The sequence below is a fragment of the Lytechinus variegatus genome, chromosome 12 (assembly GCF_018143015.1).
Source record: "Lytechinus variegatus isolate NC3 chromosome 12, Lvar_3.0, whole genome shotgun sequence".
Classification (NCBI taxonomy): Eukaryota; Metazoa; Echinodermata; class Echinoidea; order Temnopleuroida; family Toxopneustidae; genus Lytechinus; species Lytechinus variegatus.
Genome location: NC_054751.1, coordinates 27,018,401 through 27,044,651, shown reverse-complemented (window position 1 = coordinate 27,044,651; position 26,251 = coordinate 27,018,401). Strand labels below are relative to the sequence as shown.

At 34.8% G+C, this 26,251-nt stretch overlaps 1 protein-coding gene across 1 annotated transcript in view; it reads right to left on the bottom strand.

Annotated features, from left to right (window-relative positions):
* LOC121425018 (pentatricopeptide repeat domain-containing protein 3, mitochondrial-like) overlaps positions 1-25,844 on the bottom strand; it is a 51,492-nt gene extending 25,648 nt beyond the window's left edge. Inside the window, exons 1-18 of the mRNA XM_041620951.1 lie at positions 25,728-25,844; positions 21,794-21,871; positions 20,467-20,512; positions 18,780-18,848; positions 18,225-18,332; positions 17,571-17,691; positions 15,498-15,619; positions 14,422-14,546; positions 12,611-12,698; positions 11,427-11,570; positions 10,586-10,730; positions 9,681-9,731; positions 8,845-8,925; positions 8,080-8,108; positions 6,234-6,340; positions 4,151-4,229; positions 2,010-2,100; positions 1,225-1,313 (exon numbers count right to left, since the gene is read on the bottom strand). Coding sequence (XP_041476885.1) covers positions 1,225-1,313; positions 2,010-2,100; positions 4,151-4,229; positions 6,234-6,340; positions 8,080-8,108; positions 8,845-8,925; positions 9,681-9,731; positions 10,586-10,730; positions 11,427-11,570; positions 12,611-12,698; positions 14,422-14,546; positions 15,498-15,619; positions 17,571-17,691; positions 18,225-18,332; positions 18,780-18,848; positions 20,467-20,512; positions 21,794-21,871; positions 25,728-25,828 — 1,674 coding nt within the window. The 5' untranslated portion in view covers positions 25,829-25,844. The remainder of the gene's footprint in view (positions 1-1,224; positions 1,314-2,009; positions 2,101-4,150; positions 4,230-6,233; positions 6,341-8,079; positions 8,109-8,844; positions 8,926-9,680; positions 9,732-10,585; positions 10,731-11,426; positions 11,571-12,610; positions 12,699-14,421; positions 14,547-15,497; positions 15,620-17,570; positions 17,692-18,224; positions 18,333-18,779; positions 18,849-20,466; positions 20,513-21,793; positions 21,872-25,727) is intronic.
* Positions 25,845-26,251: the final 407 nt, after the last annotated feature.

Below are 26,251 nucleotides of genomic sequence, written 5' to 3'. Positions count from 1 at the left end.
CTGCCTATGGTCTAGGAAATATAACCTCATCCTCTGCAAAACCCTGGTGACGTGTTATGAACTTAATCTTAAAGCGACCTTACATTGACAAATCATGGGGAAATCAAGGCTAATCTCAGAACAGAGAAGGGATTCAAGTCTTTCGCTCGGCTACATGCCTGGGGGTGTTATGTAATAGACGTTGGCATGTCTGGGAGGTCTAATATAGGAGAGCATTAGTTAGTAGACTAACCAACCAAATGTAAACTGCGTGTTTTCACTTTGTAACATGTAACTGCACAGAGATTATTCATTTTGGTTAAGCAATCAAGAGACCTGCAAAGAGTCCAGGAATTGGGATTGTTGGAAAAGAGAACTGCAACGACCCAAAGTAAATAACCATCACGAGTTCTGTCAAATTCGTGCTGTCTGAACTTTTATCGCATTAGTCCAGTGGGCGCTCATGAAAGATGGATTATATTATGCAAGTCAATTGGCCTTTTTGCAAATTTCGTATTGATTCAATTTCCCCATGATTTGTCAATTGCCGGACACTTTAAGATTATCATATCGATGCATCCACTACTTCCTTCAGAATAGCATTGCCTCTGCCTCTGCCATGAAGGTGAGACTGTTGTTGCAAAGATGTTATTTATTCCTGGTGGGTGTTTCATAAAGCTGCTGGTAAAGTTACGCACAACTTTACGCAAGAGTGGAACATGTTTTTATGTAATAACTCAATTACATAGAGATATCACATAGCATAAGAAAGGATCACCAGTCATGCATAAAGTCATTCGTATCTAACGAACAGCTTTATGAAACACCCACCTGTATTCATGGCTATATGCAATCACATACTTGTAAATACTCCAGACTTTTAACACTTACTTTGGAGACACTCTCTACAACGCACCAATTCCTTTGAAAATGCAAGTCAAATCACAATGGAGAGCTGAGGGGCTCTTGTCGAAAGTTGGTGAACCGGGACAGCATCGGAATCTCTTGACTCGAGACAATGACATATTAGCAATTGTTCGGCGGGCACAAATCTTTGGATGATCTGCTGTCCCAGACCACCACCTTTCGACAAAAGTCTCTCAGCTCTACATTGTGATTTCTTTTGCATTTTCAAAGGAATCGATGCTTTGTAGAGAGTTTCCCCATAGATGATGCGAAAAGTCCCGAATATAAATGTTTATAAGATCAGAGCAGGGATGGTGGGAACAAGGGACCGTTGATTACCTCTGTGCTTGCATCGGATGAGGTAGCCATAACTTGGACGAGAGTCTCTAAAACATCCTGACGATATCGATGACCATACATACACATATCTGGGGGGAGAGAGATAAAGAAGGAGAAAAAGGGGGAGAAGAAGAGATGGAGAAAAAAAACGAGAATACAAATACAAAGAGGTAAAGTAAAAGAAAGAGAAAGAAGAAAAAAGAAAGAGGGGATAAAAAAGAAAGTAGATAAAGTGAAAGAGAAAGGAAAAAAAAATAATAATGCAGTTCTTTTATAGTACATATCACACTATAATATAATGCACCTGTGTGCTTCCAAATGACTTGGATATTATTACCCTCGCTTTTTCCAGCTTGGAAGCATTTCAAGGAATAAATTACTACCAGGTACCCATTCACCTCACCTGGGTTGAGTGCAACACAATGTGAATAAATTTCTTGCTGAAGGAAATTACGTCATGGCTGGGATTCGAACCCACGACCCTTGGTTTCAAAGTCAGAAGACTAATCCACTGGGCCACGATTTCACACACACAAAAAAAATAAAGATATAAAAATATTTAATAAATGTAAAATTAAAAATGTGCTGCACTTAAAGAAAATAATTCAGAAATGCCATCATGAAATCATTTCATAATTTCTACCCACCATGCAAAATATTGTGGAGGACAACCGTAGAACGTGGTGAAATAGCATTGCTTTTTCCCCCTATTTTATTCATTGTACATCAATGCTTAATATCCTTATACAGGTTGCACCACGAGTTCTCTACATACACTGACTTACCATTCCATAGTTGAGGAATATTGTCATATGCACAGGCAGTTTCTAATGATCTCAACATGTCCATATAAACAATGTTACTGGGGATCAAAGCCTATATACAAAGAAAAAAAAGAAATACATGAAAGTGTTACTCATTGATGGTACAAACTTGTTTGATAAGCAAACCAAACATGGATTTCAATCAAAGTGTGATTTATTGGTATTCCATACTTATTTTAGCAATCAAACATGGACTAAAATTACAATGTGACTTGCTGATGTTACAAACTTGTTTACGCAATCAAACATGGATTGCAATCAAAGTGTGACTTACTTAGGTTATTAACTTTTGGCATCAAACATGGATTACAATCAAAGTGTGACTTACTTAGGTAATTAACTTGTAGCATCAAACATTGATTACAATCAAGAGTGACTTACTTAGGTTATTAACTTGTAGCATCAAACATGGATTGCAATCAAAGTGTGACTTACTGATGTTATTAACTTGTACGTCTAACATGGACTGCAATCAAAGTGTGACTTACTTAGGTTATTAACTTGTAGCATCAAACATGGATTGCAAACATACTGTTACTTACGTAGGTTATTAACTTGTACATGTACGTCTAACATGGACTGCAATCAAAGTGTGACTTACTGATGTTATTAACTTGTAGCATCAAACATGGATTGCAATCAAAGTGTGACTTACTTAGGTTATTAACTTGTAGCATCAAACATGGATTGCAATCAAAGTGTGACTTACTGATGTTATTAACTTGTACGTCTAACATGGACTGCAATCAAAGTGTGACTTACTTACGTTATTAACATAGTGTTACTTACTGATGTTACAAACTTGTTTTAGCAAATTAAACATGAACTGTAATCAAAGTGTGACTTAATGATGTTACAAAATTGTAATCAAACATGGATTAAATCAAAGTGTGAATTAATGATGGTACACAATTGTAATCAAGGTGAAACTTACTGATGGTACAAACTTGTTGTAGTATTTAAACATGGATTTCAATCAAAGTGTGATTTATTGATATTACATAATTGTTTTTTGCAATCAAACATGGACTAAAATCACAATGTCACTTGCTGATGTTACAAACTTATTTAAGCAATCAAACATGGATTGCGATCAAAGTGTGACTTACTTTAATAGGTTATTAACTATAGGCATCAAACATGGATTGCAATCAAAGTGTGACTTTCTTTAATAGGTTATTAACTTTTGGCATCAAACATGGATTGCAATCAGAGTGTGACTTACTTTAATAGGTTATTAACTTTTGGCTTCAAACATGGATTGCAATCTAAGTGCGACTTTCTTAGGCTATTAACTTTTGGCATCAAACATGGATTGCAATCAAAGTGTGACTTACTTAGGTTATTAACTTCTGGCATCAAACATGGATTGCAATCAAAGTGTGACTTACTTAGGTTATTAACTTATTGCATCAAACATGGATTGCAAACAGTGTTACTTACTTAGGTTATTAACTTGTAGCATCAAACATGGATTGCAAACAAAGTGTGACTTACTTTGGTTATTAACATATTGTTACTTACTGATGTTACAAACTTGTTTTAGCAAATTAAACATGAACTGTAATCAAAGTGTGACTTAATGATGTTACAAAATTGTAATCAAACATGGATTAAATCAAAGTGTGAATTAATGATGGTACACAATTGTAATCAAGGTGAAACTTATTGATGGTACAAACTTGTTGTAGTATTCAAACATGGATTTCAATCAAAGTGTGATTTATTGATATTACATCATTGTTTTTAGCAATCAAACATGGACTAAAATCACAATGTGACTTGCTGATGTTACAAACTTGTATAAGCAATCAAACATGGATTGCAAACATCGTGTTACTTACTGACGTTACAAAATGTTTTAGCAAATTAAACATGAATTGTAATCAAAGTGTGATTTACTAACATTTTTAACTTGGAGCAATCAAACATGTATTGCAAACATAGTGTTACTCACTGATATTACAAACTTGTTTTAGCAATTAAACATGAATTGTAATCAAAGTGTGACTTAATGATGGTACGAAATTGTAATCAAACATGGGTTAAAATCAAAGTGTGCATTACTGATGGTACAAAATTGTAATCAAGGTGAAACTTACTGATGGTACAAACTTGTTGTAGTATTCAAACATGGATTCAGCATTGTCCATCAGACAGATTAAATGAAAGAATTTTCCACTTTGAATAGAAGAAAAGAAAACAAAAGAAAGATGGCTAATTACAAAAAGACATAAAATCCCAAATTGCCATTGCTTAATTTGACGATGTTTTGAACAGAACAAGTGGAGTGCCTCTGGCAGTCACACCTGCATCACATGATTTAATATAGCAGCAGTGTTGACTTTGAAAACTACTATAAAATAATTATTCACAAAAAACACCATTCATATAAAGATACAATACTACATTCATTTACAATAAATGATATTTGACCTTGATCATGCAGCCCAAGACTTGTCAGTGATACTTGATTACCCCTATATCTGCATTTTATAAACTATATCAATAAACTTTGAAAGTTATGACAGCAATCTAATAATTACCTCCCAAATGGTCAAAGTTAAATGACCTTACATGGCATTTGACTTTGTTCATGTGACCTGAAACTAACATGATATGTTCAGTGATACTTCATTACTCTTATGTCCAAGTTTATAAACTAGATCCATACATTTTAAGACTTATGATAATTATTCAACTAATACCCCAACATGGCCAAAGTTCATTGACCTTTGACCTTGGTCATGTGACCTGAAATCCACACAGGATGTTCAGTGATACTTGATTACTCTTATGTCTAAGTTTCATGAATCAGATCTATAAACTTTTAAAGTTTTTATGGTAATTCAACAGATACCCCCAAATTGGCCAAAGTTCATTGACTTTAAATTACCTTTGACCTTGATCGTGTGACTTGAAATTCACAACAGAATGTTCTGTGATACTTGATTACTCTTATGTCCAAGTTTCATGAATCAGATCCATAAACTTTTAAAGTTATGATGGTAATTCAACAGATACCCCAACTTGGCCAAAGTTCATTGACCCTAAATGACCTTTGACCTTGGTCACGTGACTTGAAACTCAGGCAGGTTGTTCATTAATACTTGATTGACCTTATGTCCAAGTTTCAAGTTATGACATTTCAAAAACTTAACATTATGTTAAGATTTTGATGTCGATTCCCCATCATGGTCTAAGTTCACTGACCGAAAATGACCTTTGACCTTTGTCATGTGACCTGAAACTCAGGCAGGAAGTTCAGAAATACTTGATTAACCTTATGGCTAAGTTTCATGAACTAGGTCCATATACTTTCTAAGTTATGCTGTCATTTCAAAAACTTAACCTTCGGTTTAGATTTGGTGTTAATGCCTCCGCCGTCAGAAAAGCGGTGCCTTTAGTCTCACTCTGCTATGCAGGTGAGACAAAAATCGTGAACCCTGACTCATTATCACTGACAACAATATCAGCTAAAAGAAAAAGTACCTAAACCATCATCAAGCTATGACAACTCTATTCTTCATAAACTGCAGAATATTCTAAATCACACGAAAGGGTGATTTATAATTACAATATTTTCATCAAATTATTTCAGTCAGTGAGGTGTAATTGAAAGCATGGGCAGAAATCCCGGGGGGGGGGGGCATGTCCCCCCTACCAAAAATAGTAGGGGGGAACACAATATCAAATGTCCCCTACTATTTTTAGTCTTTTATGATGGAGGGAAATACATCATTCACAATAAAAATAATACACCTATTTTGATCTTACATTTTTGGTGAAAACCTTTTCTTTTTTCTCTTTTTCGCTTGTCAATTTTGTTTTGGTTAAATTGACTTTACATTTTAGGTGATAACTTTTTTTTTTGCTTGTCAAATCTTCCAGCCCCTGTGGTCCCCCCTACCTTCGGGGACATATTTCTACCCATGATTGAAAGTGATAATCAGAATAATCAAAATAATTTAAAGGAAGACAATGAGAATTAATATCAAAAAAACAATTAAGTAGAATTCAGCAAATGGTAATTCAGATGTATACAAATAATCTGGGTGTAGTGTGAAATAATCATAACACATATAATCAAACACACTTTTACTACTTCTAGATTAATAATAAAGGTCGCAAATATTAGAAATGAAAATGAAAGAGAGTGAGTTATTGAGTTGGTATGATACTCACTAGTAGACATTTTGACCAGTGTAATCACCGGCAAGCTTGTAATTCTCTCCAGTGTTAAGAAGAAGGTCTACCCTGTATGCCAGCTCCACGTCCCTCAGTGATAAACACTACATACACAATCAAACAAACACCAACTTGAACTGAATAGTTGAAAAAAAAGGGCCCGTATTCTGATAGCAGGTTTAACTTAAACTCGGGTTTAAAGTTGTGGTTTAAGTATGGATAGCCAATTGTTACATAAATCACTAACAGTAGAGATATCATACTTCAGCTCACTTGGCTCTCAAATCATTCATGAATGTCTGAAAGTATCAATAGATGAGTGTTTTCACCATCAATAAATCAGGAAAGAGCACAGTAAACATAAGATAAAACTTAATAAAAAATTTTGATACTTTTGGCTTCCCATACTTAAACTACAACTTTAAACCTGAGTTTAAGTTAAACCTGACTTCAGAATACGGGCCAAGGGGTTTCAATCCTCCTATGAAGTGTAATTATTTGGAAATCTATTACCCAACAGTTGAATACAAGGCTTATATTTTCATTTCACCCCCTTCTTTTTGCGTGTGCAATCTTGTTTCCTTATTATGTCTCTCTTGTCAAAACCCTTTGGCCTGTATTCTGAAGTCGGGTTTTACTTAAACTCAGGTTTAAAGTTGTAGTTTAATTATGGGAAGTCAAAAGTATCAAAATTTTTATTAAGTTGCATGTTTCTTATGTATACTGTGCTCTTTCCTGATTCATTGATGGTGAAGACAATATTTATACTTCCTAGACAATTATAAATGATTTGAGAGCCTAATGAGCTGAAGTATGATATCTCTACTCTTAGTCATTTATGTAACAATTGGCTATCCATACTTAAACCACAAGTTTAAACGTGAGTTTAAGTTAAACCCGACTTCAGAATATGGGCCCTTATGTGTTTCCTTATCTCATTCATGTTACTAAAATTTATCAAGGGGCACTTTACTCACAAAATCTTCTACAGCAGCCCCCATTCCTAATGTTTTGTTAATGTTATGTTTATGTGTGCAATACAATTGCTTTGGTAGGTAGCGTATATTTGATATGTCCTTCATTCACGGTTTACAGAATCCATCTACTTGTCGCACAGTCTGATATATCAGGACAACACCACAGAACCAGGTGGGTGTTCCATAAAGCTGTTCGTAAGTACAGAGCGACTTAAGATTGACTGGTGTTCATTTCTTATGGTAAATGGTATACTCATTGGTGATGGTTTAGCGTGTAAGAAAGGATCACCAGCCATTCTTAAAGTCAGCTTTATGAAACTGCCCCCAAGACAACTAGTCTTTCCCACGTTTCTTGTTGCGCTACTTTCCTCACAGTTTCGCTTAGCCTAAAACCTGTCTGCTCCTGATAGATTATCTTCCCACTGTGTTCTTTGTTGCCACTCTTTCTTTCCTGTACAGTGACTTAAAGGAAATGTATTTGCACTGATGACCTAGTGACAATTCCATACCATATCAGTTCCTGTTATTTCACATTGCAGCAGTCAAAATCAATGTTTATAGAAAAATATAAATTGTATACATCATCAATAACTAATAACAGAATAAATTAACTGGATTACATTTAATATGATCGCTTTTTCAATATTTACAAGTATATATTTCTTTTTCTGTCATTTTTTTTCTAAACAAATTATTCATATATTCACCTACTAAATCTATCCATATATCTATGCATTTACCTTCTTACTTGTTGGCACTTTGATATATTAAAATATAAACCGAACTGGTACATATTTGAAACAATCAAAACCATTATACTATTTCTTTTACTTCTCTACAAATGAATAATTTAAGATAATTCTTACCACAGACATGGCATTTTTGAAGAATTCCACTAGAAAAAGAAAACAATAGGAAATAAACAGGAATAAGAACAACTTGTTAGAAATAAAATGATGCCATCATTTGGCAACTTTGATATGAAAAAGTATCTTTCAAAAGTATCTCATATACATGTTCAAGTTAGACTTTGCACAATGTAATGGCAACGACAAAAGAATGGCAGACACAACACAAAGAGATTACATATTAATTTTTACAGTGCTCTATTTTCACTGAAAAATTAAGAAATTAAATTTCATGTATGTAATATAATCTATCCTACTTATCCATTAAAAAAAAGTCTTTTAAAAATGTGTCACTCTCCATCTGCTTCAAACTGGTTTACTCTCAATTAATCAGGATCAAATTCAAATACTACAGAATAAAAACTAATTATTTACATTTAAATGATTGGTTAAATATTTTTCAGATTTTAATAAAATTCTGATAACTGAAAATATTTTTTAAAAATAACAATCAGAAAATGCTCATACTGCAATATCAATGGGAAAAAAATCTTAATACGTGAAAAAAAAACCTAGAGCCAATATTTGAACACAATTTCATTCAATGTTTGTTTTTTGCAACAGTATTTTCAGTTTCCTGGCTAGATTTTAAAGAAACTAGATGGATTTTAAATTTATGCCTCTACCATTGCCAGTTCAAAAATATGCTTCAGTTAACTTCTGAGAGCTTTGACTTTTGACCTAGCATTTTTTTCCTTCATAAAGAATAATTGCAGCACTTACCATCTTTAGGATGTCTCATTGAGAATTCCTGTCCTTCTATCGTATCCATTATATCATACAAGATATCACTAGGGGGAAGACCTAAAACAAATTAAAGTTTACAGTTTTATTGAGAGTTCTTGTCCTGAAAATATATATGTAATTTTTCTGGAATGTTTGTACAAATAAATGGAGTAATAATTTTCATAAATTGCTCCCAAATACTGCTAAATTCATATTACATGGCATTTGATACTTATTTACATACATACTCATTGATATCTATCTTTTACCCTCTGTTTCCTATTCCTCTTCCTTTTTTCTTCTTTCTCATAATCCCTCCCCTCTCTCCTTTCCCTCTTCCTCCTCCTTATCTTATTTCTTTTCTCCCCTCCATTCTTGCCCTCCTCCTTTTATCTTCTTCTCTTTTTCCTCTCTCCTTAAAGCAAATTTTAAGTTTGGTTAGTCCCCAAAAATGTGCAGTCACAATTCAATACTAAATTCTATATTGTGTATGCCCTAGAACAGAAATTAGGATGACACACAAAAAAACATTATTTTCTTAGAACAAATTTTGTGAATGAACTTACAATTTGTTTTGACCAGGTGCGTAATAGATATAAAATCTGCATTAAGTTTTTCTTAATTTTCGTTACTCCTACAACAAGGGCTGCAAATTTCAGGATATAGTCTTTGAAGCTTCAAAGGCCACTAAAATTTGTAATGCTGAAATGTTAGATGAGAGTCCACCATACTTCAATATAAATGTCCCATGACCAAAGCTGATTTCCTCATTTCTCCCTGTTCTCTTCTTCTCTTTCATTCTCCCCAAGTAAGAGAAAGAAGTGATATCTTACTGTCTTTATAAAAGATCATAAGCAGCAAACTGTAAGTTCCAAGACTGGGCTCTGAAAACAAAGAAAACAATTATGATTTATTATTACGTAAGTAACTTGACAATCAAACTGTGCTGTGATCAATAACACCAATGCAATAGCATCAATGAAGTACAGTATTAAAAAACCTTTAACTGCAAATAACATTACATAATTTGATCAATAACATCAATGCAGAATTAAAACCTTTGTAATTCACATTACAAAGGTTGTATTTAAAAAATACTGAGCTTTAATTAATGTTCTATTTAATTTTGTTCAAACAGAAGAAAAAAACACCCAGGAAGAAAAAAAAATGAATTCCTGCAGACACTTCTAGGATATCTGTGACTGGAAAATCATCATGTATTAAATCTTCTCAGGAGATTAATATGACATGAAATTAAGATGTTTATTTTTTCAGTCACTTTATATTTCACTTTTTGGAGTACTAAATACCAACTTTCTGGCATAATGTTTTCACATTCCCAGGTGAGAAGTGGGATCTTGCAGCTCAGATTCTCTAAAGTCAAATCAATATTAACCTCTGCCTTTATCACCAATTCCTAAGATTATTAAATCAGAGCACGGACAAAATTATGTGGGGGCTCAGGGTGATTTTGCCCTCAATATGCTCAAAAGAGCCCTGGAACCTAAAAAGGTACATGTAGTCCTGGAAAATCCCCATTAATTGTAGTTAGCTTGTAGCTTGTCCAGTGTCGCAGATTTTAGGCAGTAAGTTGTGAAAAAAAGTGCCTGAAGATAAAAAAAAAATTAATTTGGCCTAAATCAGAGATTAGATCAGAGTATCTGAAGACATAGAAATTAAACATTGCCTGCAAAGAAATAAAAGTCATAGAAAGGTATTTAGTTAAAATGTTTCTTACCAACACCACATGCCTTCATCTCTGCTACCGTTTTAAGGCCCATTTTACGTCCAAGGGCACCCATGATTCTTAGATTGTCAAGCAGAGTATTGAATGTACCTAGATTGGGTTGTACTTTCTCTATATCCATCTGTTTCATCAGTTGCTATGTGGGGCAAGCAATGAATAAATAATAATGAGAAGTTAACTTGCTTACAAAGAACACAGCACTAACTTTATCAAAAGACTTTCAGCAGTGTACAATAACGCTATATAACTACCATGGCTTTAGCAGAGCTGGGTCCCCATTTCATATAAGAATTTGATTGATGTGATATGATCTTAACTATGGAATGTGAGTGAACAGGTCATTAAGAATGAACATGCCCATTCAGTGTGTTTTCTTAATATTATGTACTGTACACCTATGCATGCGTAATTGTCATGACAAATCAGTATGCCCCGACCTGTTTATACACTTGTTTATGACAACATAATATGAGTGAATGAAAAAGCTTGTCAGCAGAGAATGTTCCTTAATACATATAAAAGGTCTTTTTTATACTCATTGTGTATGTGGACTACTGTAACAGTTTTAAAAGTCAACTACTTCTATTCCATGTCATTCTCCCACTCAACCCTACTATTTTCTTACTAATTATTTCCTTTTTTCAGTTCATAAATGCCTATTTTATTTCTTATTCTAATATTTCTAATCTCATTGTGATTTTTATTAAATAGGAATGGGACATTATGTACTATGAACTTTTAAAAAGACAAAACCATACATGAAATTATTTTTATTATTATTTTTTGCCTTTATAAATAGAGCTGTGATTATTTTGAATCCTTGATCACTTACTGCCATTACAGACCACCGTTCTTTATAATCGTCTCTGATGCTGATACTGCCCTCTATCAACGCATTATAGGCATGGACGTCAGTTTGTATCCCTCTCTCCTGCATCTCATTGTAAAGGGTGTATGCACGTGAGTGAGCTCCATGCTATGAAGACGCAATCATACCATTATTAAGCAAATAATCTCATATCATCTCCTTGTTTTAATGGTTTTCAAAATCACATTGAATTGCATGTTTGAGTTGGTTGCAAATTATTCTAAAATTCAATACACAGAAAATCTGCTTAAAATCAAAGTGAAAGAAAAGAAGAGATATACTGTGGATTCATCTATATGATGTAATAAGAAAGTACAATACTCTCACTAATTTGTATGATACTTGTTTTATGATGTTCATGTACTATGTTGATTTTAGATGGTCAAATAAATGAAATGAATGAAAAAAATATTATATATCATATGAATATATATTATACCAATACATGTATATTACACCAGTCTAACAACCTTGGCTATTCCTCTGATTATGGTATTATAGCTCCTAAAACCAAGAGTTCTCAATGAGTTTTCTTGAAGTGCAATATTTGTGATTGGAATCAATTGCAATATTAGATGCAAATTTACGAGTGATAGATCTAAAATATTAAAGTAAATCAATTCAGACATGTTCACTCAAAAAGTAAACCATCAATCGATTGCAAACTTGCAATGAAATTCACAACTTTCATTTCATTTTGGTCCTAAAAAAAATTGACTTGCAATCAATTGCAAGTTTCTTGCAGCATCTCACTGGTGAGTGAAGAATCATGTTGCAGGGTCCAATAGGGGCATTTAGCATGCGTTGCTTACCACTGTTTTAGAATCTGTCTCTTCAATACTTTCAAACAACTGATCAACATGAATATTGAATGAGCACTACCCCTAGCTCCTAGCATTTCTTTTCTACTCTGAAAAAATTAGTGCCGGCTGCACAGAATACTTGTTAGCCTAACAGAGTGCAAGCAGTGGGCTCAGTCACATCTTTCAGATTGTGATGTCAAAATGTTTATCCAAGATGTAAATAACATGTTGTTGTGTTGTTAGGCATTGATGAAAAATTACCGGGTGCACCAAGACCTCTATTAACGCTATCAATGTTTCTGTGAGGCCGGTACTGATCAATGTGAGTATTGAATAATTACTCACCTTCACTAATCCTCTGATCATGCTATTATAGCTCCTAGAATCTCTCTCTTCCATGCTATCAAACAACTTATCCGCAGGATTGCCATCTCTAAATGGGAAGAAAATGAACGAATGAAGCTTGTTATTCTATGCATACTGAATGTCACTGTCGTTTATTTCATCTGAATTCCAGTTGGTCTCAATTCAGAGAGAACCCCAGAGCATAAGGTATTAAAGTTCCAGTCCACCCCAGGAAAATGCTGACTTGAATAAATAGAGAAAAATCAAACTAGCATAGTGCTGAAAATTTCATCAAAATCGGATGTAAAAGAAAGTTTTGACATTTTAAAGTTTCGCTTATTTTTCACAAAACAGTGATATGCACAACTAGGTGAGTCAGTCGATGATGTCCATCACTCACTATTTCTTTTGCTTTTTTATTGTTTGAATTATACAATATTTCATTTTTTATAGATTTGACAATAAGGACTAACTTGACTGAACCATATAGTTTTAAACAATGGTAATTACACATGTTCAGGGAGGAATTAATCGTTGTATCACTTGACAATGAGGAGAAAATTAGAATATTTCATATTTCATATAACAAAACACAAAAGAAACAGTGAGTGGATGACATCATAGTCTCCTCATTTGCATACCAGCCAGGATGTGCATGTAACTGTTTTGTGAAATTAAGCGAAACTTTAAAATTTCATAACTTTCTTATTTTACATCCGATTTTGACGAAATTTTTAGTAGCATGCTTGTTGGATTTTTCTCTTTTTATTCAAATCAACTTTTTGTTGGGGTGGACTTGTCCTTTAGATTAGGCCCGAGTTGAACCATGGATGCCTGACTGATCCTGCTAATCATAGGTGCACTCTATTTCAGACTGGAAACCCAAATGAATAGCAAAATTCATAAGACATTCAGTATTGATGACTTTGACAATTAACCAGTTAAACCCTAAGTTGATGGGAGGGGGGGATCAGCTAAAATTCCAATTTAACCTGCCCCCTCAACAAATTTTGCAACTTAGCCACTCAAAATTTTGTGACTGCATCACTTGCCAACTTTTTCAAGTCTTGCGCATCTTTTGGGACCATTGTTTCAAAAATCAGACACACCATTACGACATTGAATGATTTTATTTATGTATGCATGTCAACCCCAAAATTGCTCAAAAATGTGATTTCGTGTATAAAGTCAATGCCAAATTTATTTTTTGTTGAGATATCATCAATGCTTAAGGTGGTCAGAAAATGTTTATTTCAAACAGCAAAATCTGACAACAGTTGTTAAATTAGAACATTTTAAATCTTCAGTTATCACCACACAGTTATTACATAACTATTGATCACGTCTTGAGAAAGGCACCTGAGTTTGAGGTGGCTGGTCAGATGGTCACCCAAGAAGATATGGAAGAAGCAAGTTTTGGAGGCAAGAGGGTTGGATAGAGGAAAAGGGATGCAATGAATAGAGAAAAGTGGAGAGAGGTGGGGGGCGAGGATGATCTCTGTGAGTGTGATGAGAATTGATCCAATCAATTGCAACAAAATAAAAGCCAGCAAAGTCAACATATAAAATGCATTTTTTTTTTAATTCTAGATATGAATGTATCCATAAATACATTGATTTCTTAACAATTTGGTTTGATTTCCTTTGTTCACAAAGGACATTTCGCAAATTTCCTGTAGAAAAAATTATGACACTAATGGATTTACATAGAGTTACGATTGATTGGATCAGTCGTAACTCTTTGTAAGACCAGGGCCCAGAAGCTAAAAACTAAACCGGATTTAAAACCGGAATGACCGACAAGTACTCACTTCCACTGGATTGACTTGTATCTATTCTTCCATCTTTTCAGGTTGCTATTTTCTTCCTTCCCACTCTTGATGACATCTTCGCCGCTCTCCTCACTAATCTCTGGTGCTGTTCCATCTTCTCCTTCCTATCATACCAATTCAAAATCAAAGAGGAGGGCATGTTTGCTTACCTAAATATTTAACTTAAAATGAATGAAAGTAGTTGCAGTAAATATTGATTTCATGAGAAAGTCTGTAAAACAAAGTTTGATTGTTACGATATCACTGCAGATCTAGAACTAGTACTGTTAGATAAATTAAACTTTATCAAATCAAGAAATCCAAGCTAACAAATTACTACACTGAAGACCACCTCTTTTAGTGACCTATTTTTGAGTGTTTTGAGCCAACAAGCTCATAGTGACTAATTACCTCTGTTTGAGAGTTTGAAGCCAGCAAGCTCATAGTGACTAATTACTTTTTTAGTGAGTGGAGCCAACAAGCTCATAGTGACGAATTACCTCTGTTTGAGTTTGAAGCCAGCAAGCTCATAGTGACTAATTACCTCTGTATGAGAGTTTGAAGCCAACAAGCTCATAATGACTAATTACTTCTGTTTGAGAGTTTGAAGCCAGCAAGCTCATAGTGACTAATTGCCTCTGCATGAGAGTTTGAAGCCAACAAGCTCTTAATGACTAATTACCTATATTTGAAGCCAGCAAGCTCATAGTAACCAATTACCTCTGTTTGAGAGTTTGAAGCCAGCAAGCTCATAGTGACTAATTGCCTCTGCATGAGAGTTTGAAGCCAACAAGCTCATAATGACTAATTACCTATATTTGAAGCCAGCAAGCTCATAGTAACTAATTACCTCTGTTTGAGAGTTTGAAGCCAACAAGCTCATAATGACTAATTACTTCTGTTTGAGAGTTTGACGCCAACAATTCCATAGTGACTAATTACTTTTTAGTAAGTGGAGCCAACAAGCTCATAGTGAATAATTACCTCTGTTTGAGAGTTTAAAACCAACAAGCTCATAGTGACTAATTACCACTTTTTGAGTGTTCGGAGCTAACAAGCTCATAGTGACTAATTACCTCTTTTTGAGTGTTCGGAGCCAACATTCTCTTGAGAACAGCATCATCTGTTGGAAGGTGACCTCCGTGGTAGCAGAGAAAATCAAGAAGGACATTATTCACCTCCAGGGATACATGATGACCTACAATGACAAAATTGACTGATTGGTCAATCAACAATTCTCTTTTGATAACGGGAATTATAAAAGAATCACAGTGAACCAAGCTGTAAAAATAAACAAAATTCACTGTTTTTCAACAAGGTTACAAAACAGGAAGTTGCTCTCAATGAATACACTTACATTATGATGTATTGATAAACTGGGCCCTCGTCTTACAAAGAGTTGCGATTGATCCAATCAATTGCAACTATGGATGGCCAGCAATGTCAAGATTTAAAATGCATGTTTGTTCAAAAAAATTTCTAGATATGAATATATATCCATTAATTCATTGATTTCTTGACAATTTGGTGTGTTCTCCTTTGTTTACAACTTTAGGATAATTTACAAATTTCCTGTAGAAAATCTTATGACACAGATGGATTTAATAATAATAATAATCCGTTTTTGTATAGCGCTTAATACATTGGAAAGACGTGTCTAAGCGCTTTACAGATATATTATTACCCCGGTCATCGGATTCAATCAGTCATTCCCGCACATATTATGTGCACATCCTCCACTCCTTGGGGAGTATTCCAGTCAGTCACTTGTGAGGCGCACACGGTACTGGACAAGCTACAATGACTTTCACATCCTACCGGGTATCCATTTAGCACCCGGGTCGAGAGTGGCAAAGTGTGGATTAACGCCTTGCCAAAGGACGCCAGACTGCGGTGACCCTCTGTTTACAAGGTGAGAGTCAGAACCACTACACCACGGCTCCTCCACAGTTACAATTGATTGGATCAACGGTAACTGTTTGTAGGACGGGGCCCTGGTTACACAAAATAATGATGTGAATTCCATACTGGTATTCCAATTCACATTATAGATAACACCTAGTGAGAACCATCTAATTCAAAGCATCATTTTAAGTTGGGGACTAGTCTGGTATGCAGACTCTGAATGGCTTGTATGGTGGGATCTCAGCGTGTGCAGCGCGCTGATGCTGGTTTGTGAAGCAACGCAGCCTTAAAGGGTGAGCAAAGCATCTGCAGCCACAGTAGACCTAGTCTGCAATGCAGACTCGTTGAATCAGCTGTGGTACACACATTGCAGATGTGGGTCTACATTTGTAGACTAGTTGGGGACTGTGTTGATGTATCAACCAACCCAATGCTGAAACCAAATGATTAACACCAAACTTGAAGGCCTGTATTCTCTAAAGAGGTTTCAGTGGTACCATGATACAAAACCATGGATTATAAAGACTTCTTGTATTAACATGCTTCATTCAATCATGAATTTAGTGACCTTTGCCAAAAGCGTACATTTATGATTGGACTTTTCCTAGCTTATGCGGTAAAATGAGCATAATTATACCAAAAATCTGTACCACAGTACAATTGAAACCTCTTTTGAGAATGCATGTCAAAGTTACCCATTCTTTCAACCATTCCACTGAGAGTTTATACCTCTCTTTGAGATACATGAGGGGTTATCTCAGAAGAATCAATTGACATTAATTGATATCAAACACATTATTCTCATAAAATTCATCAAACTTTCACCATAAATACACAATTACTTACAAAATAAAAATATGTAAAAATTTTGCAGGAATCTATTTTCTTTTTTACGATATTAGCTTCCAATCAAACCCTCTTCGCATGTGAAATATTTTGGTCACTTGAAAAAGGTATCGTATTACCGAACGTGTGTTTTCTATGGGAAAAATTGAGAAAACAACAAAATCACCGATGAGCTATTTTGACCATAGTTTATTATTTTTTAGAATATTAAGACTTTGAAAATGTGTTTTTGACCATTTTTCATCATCTTTCTATTCAAGTTCCCTTAAGGATGTTGCAAAGTTTTGAGCATATGAAATTATTTTCTGACGCGTACGATGTGCGCGTGGGGTAATACAAGGTCGGTCGATGATACATTCACTCACTATACGACCAAAGATTTTTTTTTTGAACTGTACCTGATTCTATAAGTTGGGCGTGAACCTGAAGTGCGCCCTCCATGTCTCTCACACCTATCCTTTCTAAGATGGCTGCCTCGTTGACCTCACTCACTGCACGGTCAATGGGTGGATAAAATGCCTAAAGATGTTCACAAATCAAAGAAGATAATGATAATGATGAAGATGATTAAGATTGATACTGAAGACTACTATAGCTTATAACAGTTTTCAATAAAAAACACGGATTATGGTTTACAAAAATGTTCCACTTGTAGAGTGCTTGGTGATATCCGTGGATTGAAAACATGAGTAGATATGTCCACCCCTAAAAAGAAAATAATAATAAATAAATGAATACATAAATATACATATACATTTTGTTGGATTAAAGCATGAAAGTTTCAACCTTGTTTCATTAAATTGAATTTAATGGTTTCTCTCTCTCTCTTTATATATATATATATATGAATGAATTAATTAATAAACAATAAATGATGAATGAGTGAATGAATGAATAAAAGAATACATAAGTACATAAATAAATAAATGAATAACTAAATAGATAAATAAATGAATAAGTGAATAGATAGATAAATAAATTATATTATATATAAATAAATAAGTAAATATATAAATAAATCGATAAATAAATGAATAAATCCGATGACAAACCTCAATTTTTGGTTCATCTTTCTGTAACCCTAAGAATACTTCTGGCTTGCTGTTGATGACATACTGAGCTGATTTCCTTCCAGATTCCTTGGCAAGAAGGTATCTTCTCTGCAAAAATTAAACAAAGTCAGCTGTTACAATATGAAAGAACATCTACAGCAGGGAAAAAAAACATTAACACAGTGATTTCACCCCAAAGAGCCCAGAAAAATCCTCATTCTCCTCAAAGTCAATTCTTTTCCAATGCAGCAGATTTAGGCATTAGTTTGTGAAAAGTGGCCCCCAAAGTGACAAATTGTTTGCCTGATTGACACAGAAGATGAAGACAGACAATGAATAAACTTTGTGCCATTAAAACCGGATAACAAAATCCAATATAATGGCAAATTAAAACTTCAAACATTTCATTTACAAGCAGAAATATATTTAAATTCATGTATTGTGACAAAGAGGACAACAATAAGATAAACTTTGATTAAATATTTTATCTTTTTATTCCGAGATCTACAGAAAAGTTCTTTGGTGAATACAATAGGAGTAAAGAAATTATTTTACCCTTTCAGCGGCTGACTTTGGAAGAAGATATGGGTCATCTATAAACACATACGGCAAGGCAGTAGGGTCCTGTACAGGTTATAAGAGAGATTTATCACAATACTGCAGTGTAAGGGATGTCAACGCGAGAGTGATAGTATGTAATGATACACATCATCTAGTAGGAATTACATTTACATGCACGAGGTACTTTTCAGGCCTTGATTATCTTGTTGACTTTTCCGTGGTGCACTATATACAGTGCTTTTAAAAAAATATACACTTCTTAAATGGCTACCTATCAAAATATTACATCACTATGGGTGAAGGATTTGTATACAGTGCATATCAAAAAAAGGTTTGTTACACTTGAGTGAGCATTATCCATTTGTGTAAAGCTTGCAGAAATGCTCATTTTCACGCTGTGTCAAGGGGAAAGGGTGAAATCAAACTTACCCTACAAAACATTTCTCTTATATTTCCCTTGCACTTTTAGTCATTTGAAATAAAACAGATATATTCAAGCATTTTGTAACAATTTTGCCACCCGAATTGATACTCCAACACATAGTAAGCACAACCTCAACCTTTTTGTGCCAGCTAGATCTGAGGACATAACTTATTCTGAACAAAAGTTTATATCAGACATCTCCAGCATTTTTTCACTAAGTTTTTATTATTTAAAGTGGGTTTACATTTTATTCTTCATTTAATACTTGTTTCTCCACACTTTTTCCAAGCTTGACAATGATTAACAAAATGAAAATGAAGCCTAAGCCATTTCATGTAAATCACAGGTCATTGTAAACACGATAAAGCAAATATTGTCACGATGGCCTCGGTGTGTGAGGGAGTAGGGTGGGGCACAATGCACTCTTCGAAGTGTTTTGGACAAGGAAACAAGTTAAAGGAGAACAACTCCCCCATTACTTCAGTATAATTAAACTTAAATTGCCTCTTTTATTACATTTATCAGAAGATCATGTAATACAGATTTTTAAAGAATACATCATGGATAAAGAGTTTATATCACCATACGAAAAAGCATCAAAGGAAAGTTGTTCACATGTGACATCACACATCCTTGTTGCATTGCCAATGGGAGGATCTCCATAGCATTAGTGATTGCAATATTCAAATGCTCATAACTTTCTCATTGTTTGTCCAATTTTTCTCAAACTTTTGTTGATCTGTTTCTTTGATTTTTCTGTTTCGACAAAAGCCTACTTATTCCAAAGGTTTCATTCTCCTTTAAAAGGGGTAAAAGATATCTACAAATACATTTTACTACCTAACCCTAACCCTAGCAACGTGTTCTTTGTGATTAAGGTCTACTTTTATTCGCATAACTATTTCAAAGTTCTGTGCAAATCATTTTTCACTAACTTTTCAAAAGTAAGTGGTGCTCACTCAAGCGGAAATATTTTTCGACAGTTATATTGTCACTTGCTTAAGAGGATCTGTACCAATGTTAAAATGTAAATCTGGGTGAGTAATGTCCTCTGTGGTCTTAGAACTTGGTATTAAAAAAACTAATCAGATCATTGTCAGTCCTCCATGCAAACTTGGACCAAGTCGGAATTTGTTTTTGTTAAATATCAGAATATTAGGATCAGTGCAGAGGAGTTTTTTTTTTCAACTCAGAATAGCCTACTGAAGAAGCACGATTAATTCAAACAGTTAAAGAAACAGAAATCATTCAACTCACCTTGCTGACAGTTTGACTTAATGCTTTCAATACAGATAAATCATCCCTGTACAAAGAGAGAAGAATCAAAACTAATAAGAACAGGGGGCCGTTTCATAAAGATGTTCGTAAGTTAAGAGCGACTTTAAGAATGACCGGTGAACCTTTCTTACCCGCTAAATAATCACTATTGAACATTTAATGTTGAAATTCATTTACTATAAGAAAGGATCACCAGTCGTTCTTAAAGTCGCTCTTAACTTATATACGAATAGCTTTATGAAACACCCACCAGGGACCATATTTATATTGAAATGAGTACTCAGATATCCATTTTAGTCTGCAGGCACAGACCCTCAATGGAACTTTGATCAACAAGTGTGCCTCCACTCAAAGGCTAGCACATACAAAACTTGCTGTTCCAATACCTGAGCGAGAGAGCCTTCAGTACACAAGGGATGAGTAGGCTGCACATTCAGACCCTTATTTCGAGTGAAGGGTTGGGTTGGCCCAGCAGACTATAGCCACTCCATTCCTTAAAGCTCTATCCATTCAGTTCTTTAAAGCTCTATCCATCTCATTCTTTGAATCATTTTGCATTCCTTTCTTTCACTTGAAAGATCAAATCAGAACCAAAAGCATGGTACTAATTAATGATCTTTTGCAATATGATTCCACTTTGGACCTGATTATATCTCCTTATTTTGTAAAACAAGAAAAGGGGCTTAAAAGCATAAATTAGTCAAAAATTGATGATCCTATGACTAATTCTTAGATTATCTGTTGGAATAACACTTTTCGTGCCAATATGACAATTTTTGTTGGCTACTCTAGATATACATATTATTGTACAACATCAGCTGAATTTTTAATCTTTTAGTTTCAAAGTGTAGAAAGAAGGAAATATTCCTCATTTTATTGGTTATTTTTAAATTCAAAAATAAATTCAAGGTAATGTGGACAATACATGGGCATTTCATAGCTGTAAAATATGACAGGTGAATTTTCGTTAAGTTTTAGGGAATTGTTTTTTTTTTCCTGCCATCCAGGTATAAAAGGTGGTTAATTTTTTTTTCAAAATAAAAATAAGGACTCGGACTAATGAAAAAAACAAAAATAGTTACACATTTCCATCAAAACTTCTCAACCTTTTCAACTAAGAAAAAAAAAGTTGAATTGAACAGTTTGTTGGCATCTTGCGATATCATATTTGGAGCCCCTTTTTCAGATGCAATCTTGCAATTCTTCTACAATGTGTAAAGTTGCACCTATAAAGGTGTTCAAATATCACTAGTGCAACGTTTTTAAAGAGTTCAGAGGGTGCAAGATGCTTCATGCATTGTTTTACCTCTTGACTTTATTTGGAATGACCACTGATTGTGTTTGATCTGAATATTCCTTGGTGTGATTTGAGGCTAAGGCCAATCTGAAAAGAAAGAATAAATAAATAAGTAAAGTAGACCATTAGTAAAGAAGAAACATTATAATATGCTTTAAAGAGCTTGCAAAGAGGGGTGCGACCAGAGGCTGATTTCGTAAAGAAGAAAAACGATTTCGACAAAATTTTTACATCTTTATATTATTCATCATGGAATAGCTTTGAAGCTGCTAAAAGGGATTAATCTTCAAGGTTCAAGGTAGGTAGATCTTTTTGTGTATTTAGGGTGGAAGTTTTATCAATTTTGTAAGACATCTAAGAATGATGTGTTCGATATCATTAAATTTATGAAAAGTGTTGGATAATTTATATGATATGATTTGGTAATGAATTCAATAAAAACTCAAAGTATAAAGTAAATTGAAATTCAATTTTGAATACATATAATTTCCTGTTGGGTATTGACAGAAAAGAACTCAGAATAACCAATAATAAATTAATGATCGAACAAGGTAGATATATTATAAACAGCTCCTAATTTAAAATAGGCTCTGCCAGTCTGCTCTCTCTGTAAAGTGGATGAATAGGATTATTTATTACCCAATGCAGCAACCTGGATAGTCCCTATACCAACTTGATGAACAAGGATAAGGCTATTTCATTGTACCAGATTTCATTCAATACAATGTAGAAAAATAAATGTATGTTCCTGTTAACTGGTGCCCAAAAATATGCATCACTGCAATAAATAAAATGTAAGAATTATAATCCAAGAGTATCAAGAGCATGGCCTCAAATTTAACCTGGGATGCAGTCACCAATCCCTAAAATATTATTATAGTTGACAATTAAAAAACTAACGGTAGTTCGATATATGTCTACCCGATTATTATTTTATCAATAAACTAATTAGGTCAATGCCGGTTTTTGTATTGGTTTTACAAAACTATTGTTTTAATTAGGCCTAGGTGGTCTGTCATGTATATGACAGATCACCTATTATATTCGTCAGAATTTTCTTTATTTTTATTGCCAAAGCTAGTGACCACTTTATCTCAATATCGGGCATGTCGATTTCCTTGATTTTTATGTCATGTATGGCAATCATTATGGACATGCGAAACGAAACTTTTCAAGGTTATCAAATCATGATGACGTCATCTAGGCGCCAGTTTATGAAATTAAATGATTGATTGATCATATCATTAATAGCTAACACAGCTATTGCATTACAATGTTACGAAAAATCTACAATAAATCAAACATGCATTGTAATGAATTGATTTGAGCTCCTCACGGAGAGCGATTCTGACCCAGTGGGGTCACTCAATATGACTTGGGGACCGCATGACCGTTACCAAAATCGCGGGAAAAGGGGTCAATTTCACGAAACGTCCGCGGACAGAACACTCCTCGAAGTAATGAAAATAGGGGTGCTCACCGTCCTCAATCTGATGGAAATAGGGGTCAGGAAAAAGGGGAGAACGATTACGGGAAGTAAAATCCGTCGCCGAGTCACCAGCTGCAGAGGGCGCACGCATCATGCTCTGTATCTTTATATGGACAACTCTACATTTATTTTTAGAAAGAATTCTACTTTTCTTATTTTTCAAGAAAAATAAAGTTCTTTTGGATTATTGTATCAGTATGACATGGCTCTTGGTCATCTTTAAGGACGAAGCACTCTGACGCCTAGCTGAGTTGCAATTTCCTCTAATGAGGAAAGGGTGTAAATGCCTTGTCCTTGAAATATGGTAAATAGGGGTAAATTTGCGAAATGGGCAAAAGTGTCCTTACAATCTTATAATTAGGGGTGTTTCAAGGTACCATTTTACCGCAATTTTGTCCTTGTTTTGCGTGAAAATAGAGGGGTAAATTTCACAAAATATCCTTGAAATTGACTTGCATTTGTGGTAACGGTCATACGTGTCCCCCTCTGCGGCTGAGTGACCCCACCGGGGATTCTGAAGAGCTCAATTGAGCTCCTCAAAAAAATAAGGAGAGCGATTTATTGAGCTCCACAAAATTATAAACGTGAAGGACTGCAAGTCCCCTAATAATGGTGGCTGCACGATAGCGAGCCATCTGTGTACGAGGAGAAATAAAAAAAAAATGTTTCAAAACTCCTCGAAACAGACGGCTGCCAGACTAGGCAGGGAAGGGCAGTTCAAAATAATCGTTGTTGTATAATAATCAAGGAGCATGAGCCATGACCCATGACCAGTAGAGGCGCACGGCCAATATTGGAGACTGTCTCCAATGTGGGAGATTATCTCCTATATCAGAGATGTGGTTAGTTGGATCGAGGCATTCCTTGTTGGAAGGAGACAGAGGGTGTGTGTGAATGGCGAGTTCTCAAGTTGGGGTCATGTAGAAAGCGGAATTCCGCAAGGGAGTGTCCTTGGCCCTGTGTTATTTTTGTTATACATCAATGATCTTCCAGACGTTGTTACTGAAAGTAATGTTTATCTTTTTGCTGATGATACCAAGCTATTCAAGTTTATAAGAGATCAGAATGATTGCAATTCACTCCAGAGAGATCTTGACCATCTGAAATGCTGGTCAGAAAAATGGCTGCTGAAATTCAACCCCAAGAAATGTAGTGTACTCTCTATTGGTAACACGCAAGACCAGCAGGAAGCTTTTCCATACACATTAATGAATGATGCGCTTGAACATGTCACCTCCGAAAGGGACTTGGGTGTTGTAAATGATGATAAACTCAGCTTTGAAGAACACATGCAATCAAAAATAAACAAGGCCAACAGGCTTATGGGCTTGATCAGACGAACTTTTGTTTATCTTGACAAAAATAACTTTGCTCTGTTATATAAGTCGCTTGTCCGACCACAAGTTGAGTATGCCCATGCTGTGTGGAACCATATACTGAAGAAACATATACATGCATTAGAGAACGTACAAAGAAGGGCAACAAAATTAGTCCCTGAATTAAGGAAGCTTTCCTATCCACAACGACTTAAACGGTTAAAAATCCCAACTCTGGCGTATCGAAGAGTTAGGGGTGATATGATTGAAACATATAAACACTTTAATAGTTATGATCAATGTACAAAACTTAATCTAGAAGAAAAATATAGTGAACATACCAGGGGTCACAGTAAAAAATTGTTCATACCAAGGACAAAGACCCAAAAATATAGGAATTCTTTTTATGTTAGAATACGTAAGACATGGAACAGCCTAAATAATGATGTTGTCACTGCCCCAAGTGTGCACAGTTTTGAAGCTGCCCTGGATAGATGCTGGAAAAATGAGCCAATAAAATATGACTACGAAAGCCCTGTTCCCGGAAGTGAGCCAGCCATCTTGAGGAGGAAAAACCTAGAACTGAATACAGAGGCATAACATGCCTACATTCAGAAACTTCCCTAGGTATCCCTAGGTATTTGGGTATCCAATTTCAGACAGTGAGTCTCCAGTTTTGGAGACCAATTTCCTTTGTTTACATTTGCGGCAAAAGGATTACCTTGGCGGCAAATAAAAATGTGATAAGCAGATTCCTCATGAAAAATTACCCCTTTCACCGTCTACTTTAAAAATTCACCGTCTACTTTTGTTTTGATAAGGATTTTTGTTGTCAATCACACACAGAACAAATGGGCTTCTGACCTCAGTGAGACAAAATTTTGGGTGGAAAAAATCATGCTTTTGTTGGTGTTGTTTCTTTTGTCCTTTTGCAAAGCAAGTCTCCAATGTGGGAGATTGTCTCCCCTATAGGAGAGAGTCTCCCATATTGGCCGTGCACCTCTACTGATGACATGAGGATTGAGGAGGGGAGATCATTATTCCAAACTTTTATAGGATTCAGTGGTATTATTCGTAATGCATGTTAGCTACAGAAATATGGAGAAAACCTTTGAATTAGATCTTTCAGAACACGTACCTCGAAAAACGTAAGAATTGTACGACATTTCCCTGGATTCGGGATCCACTTTTTCTCCACATGGAGGCTGCCATCTTGGAATAGTACAGACCCAAACTCATGATGGCGCTATTTCTCTTCGGGAGCTTACGTATACGTAAGATGTTCGGGAGCTTACGTATACGTAAAAAAAGTATACGTAAGATCGTATCTCTGTGTTACGCCAGACTACTCGGCTCTGTCTTTCGCCAGAGTCATTTGTATTTCAATACAGAATAGGTGATATGGAAAATAAGATAATAAATGCAGACGATTGTTCTATTTTTTTAATGATACAAACGATATAGAAGAATTAGATATAATATTGAATTATTCTACCATATTCCTGGATTGAAAATTAATAGGGACATGACTTACATTATGAAACTAGGTTCTTGTAGTAAAAATAGTGATAGCTTAATTGCCTGATATTTCGTTAAAACTGGTTCCCGGCCATTAAGGTGCTTGGAGTATTTTGTATACATGTACTTTTCTCTTAATATGAA